We start from the raw sequence: 13829 nt of genomic DNA, 5'->3' as shown, positions 1-13829 counted from the left end.
AAAAGCAAACATCATTCTGGGCTGTATTAGCAGGAGTCTTGTAGACAAGATACGAAAAGTAATTCTTCCGCTCTATTCCACGCTGATTAGGCCTCAGCTGGAGTATTGTGTCCAGTTCTGGGCACCACATTTCAGGAAAGATGTGGACAAATTGGAGAAAGTTCAGAGAAGAGCAACAAAAATGATGAAAGGTCTCGAAAACATGACATATGAAGGAAGATTGAAAAAATTGGGTTTGTTTGGTCTGGAGAAGAGAAGACTGAGGAGGGGACATGATAGCAGTTTTCAATTACATAAAAGGTTGTTCAAAGAGGAGGGAGAAAAATTGTTCTTCTTAACCTCTGAAGATAGGACAAGAAGCAACGGGCTTAAATTGCAGCAAGGGCGGTTTAGGTTGGACATTAGGAAAAACTTCTTGTCAGGGTGGTTAAGCACTGGAATAAATTACCGAGGGAGGTTGTGGAATCTCCATCACTGGGGATTTTTAAGAGCAGGTTAGACAAACGCCGGTCAGGGATGGTCTAGATAATATTTAGTCCTGCCCTGAGTGCAGGGGACTGGACTAGATAACCTCTCGAGGTCCCTTCCAGTCCTATGATTCTATGATTCCATGATAATCTAGGCTGACATCTTGCATAACACAGGCCGTAGAACTTCACTCAACAATTTTGTTCATAAGATCTCTTGGTATGATATTGTACAACCGTTCCCCAACTACTATTAGAGCACAGCTTTTCACGGCCTTGTACAATAAAGGCAAATATGCCAGTAAATATCCTAGTGCACTGAGGTGAAAGGGCATCTTAAGCCTTTTCAGAAGCAAGGGCACTGGCTTCCCACACACACTTCAATTCTCCTTAGTAGTAACATGAATTCCTCTTAATTATGGTGCACTTCATTGGAATGTCCATATTTTGGGGAAATCTCCCAGGGAACCAATTTAGCTTGTTTAGGTGTCCATAAAGCTTCATAATCCTAAATAATGACGACTGTGGATATGCCAGGAGGGAATTGTCATACATTCGGCTTAATGGTGAACTGTTCAGATAGTGTTAATAATAATTGGTCGTACTTACTTGGCATTTTGCATCAATATATTTAAAAGGGAAATGATAAGAGGCACTGATGTTATGCTTATTTTTCAGAGGGGCCCAATGAAGGACAGAGAGTTTGCAACTTGTCCAAAATCTCGCAGCCAGAGCTGGGGAACAGAACCTAGATCACCTGACTCCAAGCGGTATGTGTAATTTACTGAGCCCTGCTGCCAGCCAATAACTGGTATTTAACTAGGTTTTAAATAAGTGGGAAATTCTGAGTTCCTGCGTTTTTGTAAGGGCTGAATCTTGGAGTTTGGGCCTTGACTTCAAGTCGCAACAGAGTTTGGCCCTCCAGTGCCAAACAAAGAAGAAATACAACTGAGAAATGAGTGTTATTTCAGTTCTTGCCCTTTAATTCAGACCAGCATGTTATTTTCATTTAAATTTGGGGGATTAAATATACCTCTTTAAATGGTGTCTTCTCTTAGGCCCCAATTCTGCAAAACATTTAACACGCTTAGCTTTAAGCATATGCTTAAGCCCTATTGAGGGACTTAAGTGCATATTTAAGTGTTTGAATGAATCAGGGCCTTAACCAGGACAGTCCCCATAACCAGCATGATTTGCTAGGGTGTCCCTGATGTAATATCCGTTTTTAATATGGGTTTTAATATGGGCTTGATGCACGAATTTCTGGGTGAAATTCTCTGGCCTGCGTTATGCAGGAGAGCCGCCTAGGTGACCAGAATGCTCCCTTTGAGTTTTAAAATCTTGGATTCTATGAACATCTCACACAGTCTCCATCAGGGGAGTCTCTTCGTCCTTTGCAAGAGGCTGAACTTGGTGTTTTAATAGGTCTTTTCCATTTCTAATTACTATGAGGTTAGTGAATTACATTTTTACTAACCCCTGCAGCTATTGTATCTACACAATAGGGTGAACCATAAAATCTGTTTGCACGAGGCAACTAGATTTATATCCCTGTGTTACTCATAGCATAAAATCTATAAAGGTGATACTATTTTGAAAACTAAAGCAATGAAGCGTGGTGTACAGCTGAGATGTTGACAAACGCTGCAACATTGTAGTGTAAAACACTAGACAGATAGTTTCTCCAGCTGATTGAAAATATCAGCCTCTTCTATTCCAAACATCTAAGGCCAAAATGTACTTTAAACTCGGAGATATAAATTTAGCTCCAGAAGTATACTACCTTGTCTTTGCAACGTGGCCTGATAGATAGCACCCTGGACAGGGACTCAGAGGACCTCTGTTCTATTTCTGGCCCACTGTGTGACTTTTTGGCAACTATCTGCCTTTCTGTGCCTCAGTTTCCCCATCTGAAAAACAGGGATGGTGATCCTGACCTCCTTTGCATAGTGCTTTGCAGTCTATTGATGAAAAAGCACTGCATAAGGACTAGGTGTTGTTATTGTTATCTTACTAAGGTAGCTATTTTTGACACGAGGTCCCTTTTCCCATCCTTTAAAAATAATGAATAAAAGCAGAGTTAATTATCCCAAGGGAGTCAAGCTTTTAGAATTTGGCAATTAACAGCACATGGGCCTCCTTTCTCTTGCACTGCATGTGCCAGTCAGTTTTCTCACTTTCTCATTTCATTTTGTGCCCTCACCAAATTATAAAGGAAGTTTTCCACTGCCAGTTCCTCCCATTCATCCCTAGCCGCTCTTCCAACCTGTGTTGGCTGACACTTATTTCTGTCTCAGGGCTAGATCATGTCTCTCCCTGTGGAAAAACCCATGGGAGAGGGAAATGTCTGTTGGAGACTCTTCTTCTTACTCTTCTCCTCAAACAAAGGGGAGGGATTCAGGCTCACAGAGGGTAGAATATGGGTTGGTCAAAAAATTTCAGAATGGCTCAGCATCAGGGAAAGACTTTAGTGCCTCATGAGAGATATAGTCTGGCCAGCGAGCAGGGCCCATATAGGAGAAAGGGCGCATGAGTGGTTTGGAACCACAACTCCCATGAGGCACCACAATGGCTCAAGTGGACACAGAGATTAATGTTGACCTGACTGGAAACTAAATGTTTTTATTGAAAATGTTGAATGGAAACGTTTTCAAATTGAAACGTTTTCAGAACTTTTAGTTCCATGAAAAGTTCCTACATTTGGACTATTGGGGCATGAAAACAAATGTGGAAATGCCAGAATTTCCCGCAGGATGGTAATTCTCTTTGTCTGACCATTCTCGTTGACAGAGGAAGAGCACAGGACCTATTATGAAGGGGATTTAAATTGCTCGTGGGCTTTTTGCTGGGCCTTTGCACCGGGGTGAATGTAGATCAGATAGAGCAGGGAGCTCTGATTCTTCACCCAAATTCTTCACCCTGATTCTTCACCCAAAGTTGCAAAACACTAGAGAATAAACATTTTGAATCTGATTCATTAAAAAAAAAACAAAACAAAACCCAAAACATGAAACTGGACTGGAGCGTGGACATGCTGAGTTGAAATTCCTCATGAAAACAGCTGGTTATTTGAAAATCTGGTCTTAAGTTTTTTCAGACCTGTGAGAACCAATTGGGAGGGAAGCTCCATTGGCAGAAGGTGAAATGAAGAGAAAGATTAAAAATCTTTACCACCCTGACACCTCGCCCTTCCCTGGCAAATCAAGCCTTTCAGCTTCAAACTACTTAATACCCAATGAGAGGAATCCTGAACAAATTGAAGTCAGTAGCAAAATTCCCTTGACTTCAATGAGGCCAAGATTTTACCCAGCATCTGGACGGATTTGGAGATCACTCAGTATAGCTCCAGTGCTGAAAGAGATTTGTATCTTACCTAAACCAAGCAAAGCCCTCCAGGGCTGGGAACTCACTTTCACACCAAAGGAACTCAAAGTTCTTTTTCCTGTCCAATTCTTAGTTTTCCTCCACACCCAACGGTTTGCACGAAATCACCCTCCGTTACATTCATGCTGCTCCACTGCAGGGGCGGTGGGGTGTCCTTTGTTAATGGGCTTCAGGTGGCTTCAAAACCATAGAACACAGTGAGTGCCACTAGAGGGCTCCCAAAGTAATTAAAAGAAGACGACTCTGTTGCTATACACAAAACATTGGCGTCAATGGAATTTCACAGAGTGTAAATGGAGAGCAAAATTTGGCTCTGATGTGTATGCCCCTCAGCAAACTGCCTTACAAATGTGTGTCCATTCCCCTTGAACCGGGGGGGCCAACCTGGGGCTCCAGGGCCACATGCGGCTCTTCAGAAGTTAATATGCGGCTCCTTATCTAGGCCCCGACTCGGGGGCTGGAGCTACAGGCGCCAAGTTTCCAATGTGCCGGGGGGTGCTCACTGCTCAACCCCTGGCTCTGCCATAGGCCCTGTCCCCACTCCACCCCTTCCTGCCCCTGAGTCTGCCATGCCCTCGCTCCTCCCCTCCCTCCCAGAGCCTCCTGCATGCCACGAACCAGCTGATCAGGAGGCACGGGAGGGGGGCACTGATCAGCTGGGCTGCTGGTGGTTGGGAGGCTCTGGGAGCGGGGGGATGGAGCTGATGGGGGGCTGCTGATGTATTACTGTGGCTCTTTGGCAATGTACATTGGTAAATTCTGGCTCAGGTTGGCCACCCTTGCCTTAAACATTAATTAAAGGTCTGGACAGCAGAATAAATTACATATGCATTTTATTAGACAAACACTGGAAAGTGACGAGAAGCTTCCAACAATACGAGCTCCTGAGCCCAAAGAACAAACAATAGTGCGACATGTTTTATATACAACATAAGGCCAGATAACTTTCAATTCAAAGTCCATTGGAAATAAAACAGTGGGAATTATGTGCAATGTGAGATACAAATGTGGCAAATGCCGAACAAGTTGGGAACACCCGTTGCACACAGAGCTCAATACAATTTGGATGAGCTAAAGCACATTGTGTTGTAAATTTCTAGACAAGGAACCGTCTAACTGAACTGAATAATGAAATAACCTGGGTAACATAAATAGGTGTCCAAGCTATGGAGAGAGAGAGCCATGTCCATTGTGTCCTGTAATGGACTCAGAGACCTCATTTTGAAATGTACATTAGATCTGGACAAGCAATAATAATCAGGTGCGTGGTTCTAACATTATTCAGAAAGTGCTTAACATAACGGTTCTCTTGCCATTCTAAAACTTACACAACTGAGCTTTGGCGTAAAAAATATCCAAATCCATGAGCTACTCCTTGGTATGGAGAAAAAGAAAAATACATGAGAAAGGGAAGGTGGTTTTGTTAGTTGCACTAGGACTTGTCGAGGCTGTGTAATCACCAGAGATGTTCAGAAAATGGGGACATCTTTTTATCCCGAAAAATTCAGTATTTCACGGGAAAAAAGGTAGCCCCGAAACTGAACATTTTTGGAGGAAAACCAAATTTTCCGCATTTTGGGGGGAGATTTTGGCATGTTTGGCTGAAAACTTTTGGGTGAAAATTAACAGAAATGTTTGGGTTTGTCAAAAACATCATCTTTTCAGCTTTCAAAAATTCAAAGTTTTTGAGGAAAGCACACACGTCCTGCTGTTTGGAGAAATATGTACTTTCTCTTCTTGTTGGATAGAGGTGATAGGTTTCTACGTGAGAGATAATAGATAGCAAGATTGAAAAAAGAACTGATTCAAGGCAATGTTTGGAAAATTTAGATATAGGCCAACATTTTTTAAGCTTGGTTTCTAAAGTGAAGGTTAGAAAACGTTGCTCTTATTCATTATGGTGGTCCCATTCGTAGGTCAGTAATGTGTCAGCATCAGGAAACCATGGAGATATTTCATTCGCAGAGTGAGGACTTTGAATTCTGAGCTTTAGCTTTTGTAGCTTCTTCTGGTGGAAGAGGTCGTTGAGACAAATTTCACGTTAGAGCTGCTTCCGCCTCCAAGGCTCAACCCGCCGATGCCTCTTCCGCTTCCAGAGCTGAAGCTGCTTCCTCCAGCAATGAGCCCACCTCCCATGCCAAGACCGCTTCCATCTCCAATGCAGACACCGCTTCCACCTCCAAGGCCGAGACCACTTCCACCTCCAATGCAGACACCGCTTCCACCTCCAATGCAGACACCGCTTCCACCTCCAATGCCAAGACCACTTCCACCTCCAATGCAGACACCACTTCTGTTTCCAGACCCACCACCAACAGTTGAGGTGACCACAGCTGCAAAAAGAAAGCACCATGTGTTTAGATCTCACGGAATGGTGGCCACCGAGTGGCAAATGGAGACTGTAGCGGGGTGGTCACCCACACCGGCCCTGAAAGGGTCAAAAGACAGCCCTTGGGGAGGGCTGGGGCTGAGAGCTAGTAAGCTGGCTGATTGGGGAGGCAGCTACAGCTGGGCCATGCCCCAATCAGGCCACAGCTGCCTGTATAAAGGGGCTGTGAACCAGGCGCTCAGGCAGTCTCCCTCTAGCTGAGGAGGGAGATGGGCCTTGCTGCCGGGGAAGCCTAAGGGTACCTAGAGTGAGGCAGGGCTGGGGAAAGGCCAGAGGGGCTGCGGAGCTCCAGACCAGCAACTCCCCAGGCTGCAGGGCCTTGTTCAAGGCCCCACAGAGGTACTGGTTTGCAGAGGAAGGCAGCAGGTCCAAACCTCCCTTGCCTATGATGACTGGCTTGTACAGACTGCAGTTGGTCTCAGTGAAAGGGGCTAGACGGTGACTGGAAGTAGCCCATAGGCTGAGGCAAGGTAGAGATAAAGGGTGGGGGTTCCCCAGGGAGGGGAGACCCAGGAAGCGTGTGGGGGTATTACAAGGGGGCAACACCCCTGGTAAAACGGCACCAGGGTCCAGGAGGGACACGGGGGTGAGCAGGATTGCAACCAGCAGAGGGCGCGCCAATGGCTGGAGAGCTAATTGCCTGAGGGACCAGCAGGAGGCACCGCTGGGTGAGTCCCGCACTGTTACAGAGACTAAAGCAAGGAAGTTTGTACAATATATGCATTCAAGTGACTTACAGATATTCATTGCACCAACACCTTCTCCACACAGCCTGTTGGGGAAGAGAAGAGAGGAAAGTAAGAATTCAAGTGATGTCCACTGACAAGAGACAGTCTTGAAAAAACGCAGAAAAATGTCCATGAAATTTTTCCTCAAGTAGTTGAATTTTTGTGTGGAAAGGAGACACTTTCTAGGAAAATTTTCAGTTAGCCAAAACCCCCAGTTTTCCAACTAAAAAAAAAAGTTTTGACAGAAGCCTTTTGACCAGCCTTCAGGGTTTTTAAATTTTTTGTTGACATTTCAAAATAATCAAAACCTCTCTACACACTGGCTGACAAAGAGAAAACTAATTTCATAAAATATTACAGAAAAAAATCGCAAATATATTTCATCCAGATTTCAAAACTTTTTGACCAAGTTTTTCGTTAACATTTAAATTGATTCCAGCATAAAGACAAGTTGCTCCAGGGGGGAGTTTTCAGAAATGCTGAGCACCTGGAGTTCCTATTGACCTCAGTTGGACAATTGGGCGCTCAGCATCTGTTAAAATCCGGACATGAATGTGCTGCATTTCACCCACCTGCTCTCCTCTCCTTCCAGCAACTTCCTGTAGGTGGCGATCTCGATATCTAGGGCCAACTTGACGTTCATCAGCTCCTGGTACTCCCGCAGCTGACGTGCCAAATCTCCCTTGGCCTTCTGCAGGGCATCCTCCAGCTCAGCCAGTTTGCCCTTGGCATCCTTGAGGGCCAGTTCGCCGCGCTCCTCCGCCTCAGCAATGGCCGCTTGCAGGTTGGCGCACTATGGTAGAGAAGAACAGCGATCTCAACTTCCATAGGAAACATCAAACTGTTCTGCCTTCCTAGTATGCAGTTGCCTGATCCAGCCTGGGTGCAGATCAAGCTGGAATAATCTATGAGCATCTCATCTCTTCCCATCAGCTTTTCTACAGTTTGGGACAGATCATCAACTGGTGTAAATCTTCCTAGCTCCATTAACTTTAGCAGAACGTGGCTGATGGACACCTCTGAAAATTTGGCTCTCTGTGTTTCAATCTAACATGTTTGCAATCATTTCCAGGGGAAACATTAGGGATAGTATCATGCAGCTTAACCCTTTGAAGTCCAGATTGCCAGCTGGTGTAAAGTGCATCGACTTCATTGATACTGAGGTTCTGGCCCTATATTATTGATTCATTTTATTTATGAGCAGAAAAATCTGGTCAAATCCTAGTGACATTTTTACTTTGAGACCAAAGGGGCCACATTCAGTCCTGGTACAGCAGAAATTAATGGGGTTGCATTTGCATCCATCTTAGGAGTTAGGTTGGCCTAAGGCTTGGTACTGCCATAATGAAGCACCCGCACACAAAATACCCTCCTGTGTTTTCCGCAGTGCCCTACCTGTCTTTTCACATTGTCAATTTCATTCCTCAGTCTCTGGATGACTCGGTTCAGCTCTGAGATTTCATGCTTGGTGTTGCGGAGGTCATCCCCGTGTCTGCCAGCAGTAACCTGCAGCTCTTCATACTGCCATATACAAAGGGACACACAAATCACGTTAAAGTCCATCCTTTTGGGGGGCAGGTGTTGCATGCTATTACGTGTGTGCAGTGTCTAGCACTATCAGTCACCACTTCACCCCCGATTGGTACCTCTGAATGCTCAGCGACACAAATCACGTTAAAGTCCATGCTCTTTGGGGGCAGGCGTTGCATGCTATTACGTGTGTGCACAATCGGTCGCCACTTCACCCCTGATTGGTACCTCTGAATGCTCAGTGACACAAATCAAGAAGCACAATAATAGTGATAGACAGCCGAATGTGCAGCTAATTGGAACTCAACCCTCTGTTGTTGTATGGTGACTCACCTTAGTTTGGTACCAAGATTCAGCCTCAGCTCGGCTCCTGTTAGCAATCTCCTCGTACTGCGCTTTGACTTCAGCAATGATGCCATCCAGGTCCAGGTCTCGGTTGTTGTCCATAGACAGAATGACGGAGGTGTTGGAGACCTGCTGCTGCATCTGAGCCAGTTCCTGCAATTCATGCCAATATTCGGGTGAACTGTGAGTCAAAGAGACTTTTCCTCATGAGTAGACAACTGAACTTTTCACTGTGTACCATAAGCAGAGGCTCCAGCCTACGGTAAGGGGCTGTCACTCAAACAACTGTCAGGAACGGTCAAGACAGACCATGTCATTGCCAAAAAAAAAAGCTTCAGAATTTTGCACATCGCTGGGAAAACTAATTTGAAACCCTCTGAAAGAGACCTCGGGTTGCTAGCACTTACCATTTCGTACAGGGCTCTCAGGAAATTGATCTCATCAGTCAGGGAGTCCACCTTGGCATCCAGCTCCACCTTGTTCATGTAGGCACTGTCCACATCCTGAAAGACAGTAATGGATTGCAATGAGCGAAGCACTTTCATTAGCAGGCCAGCAACATGATTGGCTCCAAACTCATTTTCTAGAGGAGAATAAATGTAAAGGATTTTCTAATGGCTATTAATAGTGTTGTGGCTGAATGGCTGATCTGAGAGGTCTTGTGGTTAAAGCATTGGACTGATGCTTTGAAGAGCTAGGCTCAGTTCCCAGGTGTGCCACAGATTCCCTATGTAATGGTGGGCAAGTCCCTTAGATCTGACTAAGTTCCATAGGGCTAATAATCCTCCCTTTCTCCCACCCTTTTTCTGTCTTCTCTATTGCAAGCTCTCTGGGGGAAAGGTCTGCCTCTCTCTCTGTGTCTGTACAGCGTCTAGCACAATGATCTCTAGGTGTTGCTGAAAGACAAACAATAATAATGCTTGCATCATACAAACACCACTCACCTTCTTGAGTGTCACAAAGTCATTCTCAGCAGTTGTGCGCCTGTTGATTTCATCTTCATACCTAATGGAATGGGGCAGAGGGAATGTTTGTGTAGGCAAGTAACTGATCGAGATAATTGCAGCCTGGTAGAATAAACTTCCTCAAGAGCATTTTGTGTGTGTGCTAAGCTCAGCGGTCACCGGGATTTGAATGTTAGTTTTCAGGATAACTCAGGCAATGATCCGCATGTCTACGCTAAACCAGTTAAAACGTGCAAACTGATGTCTATAGAAAAGTACTCTAGATCAGTGGCTCTCAACCTTTCCAGACGACTGTAGCCCTTTCGGGAGTCTGATTTGTCTTGCGAACCCCCAAGTTTCACCTCACTTAAAAACCACTTGCTTACAAAATCAGACATAAAACCACAAAAGAGTCCCAGCGCAGTAGTACTGAAAAATTGATGACTGTCTCATTTTTCCCATATAATTATAAAACAAATCAATTGAACTATAAATATTGTACTTACATTTCAGTGTATGGTATATAGAGCGGTATAAACAAATCATTGTCTGTATGAAATTTTAGCTTGTTCCAACTTCGCTAGTGCTTTTTATGTAGCCTGGTGTGAAACTAGGCACATATTTAGATGAATTGATGTACCCCCTGGAAGACCTCTGCGTGCCCCCAGGAGTACATGTACCCCTGGCTGAGAACTACTGCTCTCGATAAAACGTTCTGTTCTCTTTCTCTCTTCCTGGCAGTCAGTCCTTCTCACTGCTTCTTCCCTTACAGTTTCAGGATGCAGTCTCCTGAAGTCTAATGCACGTGAGTTATTTTACTCAGACCAATAATTGCATTCATAAATCTTTGTAGATTCTGCGCCTAACGTGTCATCCACAAAATATTTTTCTACCTGGTTTCAGAGTAACAGCCGTGTTAGTCTGTATTAGCAAAAAGAAAAGGAGGACTTGTCGCACCTTAGAGACTAACCAATTTATCTGAGCATAAGCTTTTGTGAGCTGTAGCTCATGAAAGCTTATGCTCAAATAAATTGGTTAGTCTCTAAGGTGCGACAAGTACTCCTTTTCTTTTTTTACCTGGGCCTCTTGTCCCTTCACTCTGTAGAGAGATTTTTACCTGTCAGTTTAACCATGGGAAAGTGATAGCATCCACACATTATAAGATGTATCTCTCTAGTGAACTTGCAGTTGGTGATTTGTTAGTCTTGTCTCTTCCTTATCGGATTGATATTACAGTGCAAATGTACTTTTTTTTTTTCAAGCATCCCTGACCCTGTGGTGATGGGGAGCAGCTAGAGAGATGGACTTACTTGTTCTTGAAATCCTCCACCACGTTCTGCATGTTGTTCAGATCCCCTTCAAGTCTTCCTCTCTCATTCATCAGGTTGTTCAGCTGCCTCCTGAGATTACCGATGTAATTTTCAAAGAGGGGCTCAATGTTGTTTTTCACGGTTTTTTGTTCCTGCTCCTGCAGCAGACTCCATTTGGTTTCCAGCACCCTATTTTGCTGCTCGAGGAATTGGACCTGAAAAGCACAAGGATCCAGAAGATGCTTAAATGGTTCCATAAAAGTATTAAAATAATATGGATCATCCAGATTAGGATGACCAGATGTCCCGTTTTTAAAGGGACAGTCCCGTTTTTTTGGCACTTTTTCTTATATAGACGCTTATTACCCCCCACCCCCGTCCCGTTTTTTCACAGTTGCCATCTGGTAACCCTAATCCAGGTTAATTCCCATGCATGTTTAGGGTCCAATTCTGCAAGGTACTGAGCATTTCCTGAGAGATGCTGAGTGCCTGCCGCTCTCACTGAGCTCTTACGAACTAGTGAGCAAGACTGGCAGTCGCAAGGAAGATAGTCAGGGCCAGATCCTCAGCTGGTGTAAATGGGTGTAGCAAATTTGACTTCAAGGATCTTGCCCATATTGCAATCTAATTAGAAGCCAATTCCCCTGTTCCTTATACCATATTCCTGCCCACTGAACAATCAGGACAAGATAGCTATGCAATCTTATATTCTCAGGAGAGATGAGTTGCATTTTGCACATATTTTGCATAGGTGCAAATGATGACACATGGGACAAGGCAGGGGAAAATTAATGCCTTAAGTGGAAAATAAAGCTAAAATATTTATTATTTCCCTTCACTGGGCTGAGCACGAAAAGGTCCACAAGACAGTTTAACATTTGCTTTGACCACAAATGCATGCTGATTGGTCAACAAAAAAGTAAAGGTTGTTGTTATAGCCCTGTTCTGCTTGTTCTGGCAAATATGATGCAATCAACAAAGAGATGAACAGGATGCTGTCAGGTAAGTAAGTCCTCAAAATACCTTGACTTTAAAAGAACCACCTACATGTAATTGCATTGTTTCAATGTTACCTTTCCAACTTAATAAGAAAATTCAAGTCTGGAGGCCTGGTTCCCTGATAGCTTAAATGGGCAGTGATTGGCCATTTGACAGCTCATTGATTAACAACACAAGATGATAGTCAGTAACAGCCTCTACAGGCCAGATGCTGATATCAACTGCAGTGGACTGAAAGATCTGCCCCAAATGAGTGGGGTTATGCCAGATTCGCCCCCCGGCTCTGTTTGTGGATGAACAGACAATGCCGATAAATAAATGTAATTGTTTTTCCTCCCCACTGAACAATCAGGACAAGATATCTATGAAATCTTATAGCTCACCTTGTCAATGAAGGAGGCGAATTGGTTGTTGAGGGTCTTGATTTGCTCCTTCTCCTCTTTACGCACCCTCTGGATGGTGGGGTCGACTTCCAAGTTGAGAGGTGTTAGAAGGCTCTGGTTGATGGTCACTTCTTGGATCCCGCCGGGTGGGTAAACAGGGAACCCGAGGCCAACTCTTTCGCCACCAAACCCAGCTCCAGCTAACCCATAGCCACTGCCTATTCCACCACCGAAACCGAATCCGTAGCCAGCGCCGCCAGGAAAACCAACTGGGCCTGGAGCGCCACACAGAAAGCCACCACTGCTGCCAGCCCTGGAGATTCTTTTAGATCCACCAAGGTTGTAGAGGCTTCTGCTGCCAAAGCAATTGCCACCACCAACAACCCTTCCAGCACCAGCGCCGGCACCGCAACCTCCGGCCCGGGATACAGAATGTGAGCTGTAGCTGGTGCGGCAGCTGTTTGGGATGATGGCAGAAGAGGCACTAAAGCCCAGTTTCCCACTCTGGAACCTTACAGTGGATTGGTGAGACATTATAGCTGGCCTGGGTAAAATGGAAGTAGTGGAAGGAAGGAAGGAGTGAGGTTTCTGGAGAAGAGAACAGAACACAGAAGAGAAGGATGAACCTCTGTTCTTCAAGGGCTGAGGTGACCTCTTTTATGTGCTTGAGGAACTGGGATTGGCTTCCTGATGTGAATGATCTTCCTGATTAATTGGGCTTGGTGTGCCCTGCAGCGTTCTGTACAGTGAGCTCACTCCACCGACATGCCCCTGTGCAATGGAATAGTTGCATTTCTGAGCAACATTCCTGTTGTTTGGAAATAACTGTCGCCTTTTGGCCTCTGCGTAGGCAACAAGAAAGGCAGTGTCAAAGAGTTCACAGCATGTGCTAGTCATTTGGGGCCCAGAGAGCAAACTGCTGACATGCCTTGCTCTAATACTACTTGTTCAGCCCTTATGCTTTGCCATTTCTAAGCCTAGACCCTGCACTCCCGTCTCTACCTTAAAAGCAAGGTGTTTTCACCCTGTATTATTCAAGGCACAGAGCTAGCATTTTATAAGATAAATTTATAAGATTTAAATTTATTTATAAGATAAACAATATGTTCCATATGCAAAATGGATTTCCTCCATTCACTGCAGCAGAGAGAGAGAGAATAAAACGTTCTGTTCTAGATTTTTTAACCCTGTCATTTTACACGAGACTTACATATTACCCCGGTGTTTGGCACCATGGAACTAGATTTTCAAATGCGCTCATTCCCACGGACGGCCTAAATAAAAGCCAGATTTCCAAAAAGACTGAGCACCCATAATGCTGAGCTCTTTTGAAAATGTGTCCATATATAA

General features: G+C 44.6%; 1 protein-coding gene across 7 annotated transcripts; it reads right to left on the bottom strand.

Moving 5' to 3' along the window:
• Positions 1-5840: 5840 nt before the first annotated feature.
• LOC141975362 (keratin, type II cytoskeletal 5-like) lies at positions 5841-13013 on the bottom strand. Of its 7 annotated transcripts, none has more exons than XM_074935664.1 (10): positions 12480-13013; positions 11098-11312; positions 9788-9848; positions 9251-9346; positions 8832-8996; positions 8364-8489; positions 7541-7761; positions 6978-7012; positions 6086-6184; positions 5841-6004 (listed from the first exon to the last, which is right to left on the bottom strand). In XM_074935664.1, exons 1-10 carry the CDS (start codon positions 13011-13013, stop codon positions 5841-5843), a joined length of 1716 nt encoding a protein of 571 aa, XP_074791765.1. The 7 variants fall into 7 exon arrangements, with proteins under 7 accessions (XP_074791765.1, XP_074791763.1, XP_074791762.1 ...); XM_074935662.1 differs by having other exon boundaries at positions 5841-6028; positions 6092-6184; XM_074935661.1 differs by having other exon boundaries at positions 5841-6076; positions 6125-6184.
• Positions 13014-13829: the final 816 nt, after the last annotated feature.

This window comes from Natator depressus, chromosome 20 (genome assembly GCF_965152275.1).
Source record: "Natator depressus isolate rNatDep1 chromosome 20, rNatDep2.hap1, whole genome shotgun sequence".
Classification (NCBI taxonomy): Eukaryota; Metazoa; Chordata; order Testudines; family Cheloniidae; genus Natator; species Natator depressus.
The sequence above is the reverse complement of the archived record's forward strand: the minus strand, read 5'-3'. Positions and strand labels throughout refer to the sequence as shown.

Bases quoted from the DNA above. Each gene is read 5' to 3' on its own strand.
- LOC141975362 (XM_074935660.1), bottom strand. From the start codon at position 13,013: ATGTCTCACCAATCCACTGTAAGGTTCCAGAGTGGGAAACTGGGCTTT. The intron at 11,313-12,479 runs GTGAGCTATAAG...TGTGCTTTTCAG, and splicing joins TCGCCTCCTTCATTGACAAG to GTCCAATTCCTCGAGCAGCA. The intron at 9,347-9,787 runs GTGAGTGGTGTT...ACTGTCTTTCAG, and splicing joins ACTTTGTGACACTCAAGAAG to GATGTGGACAGTGCCTACAT.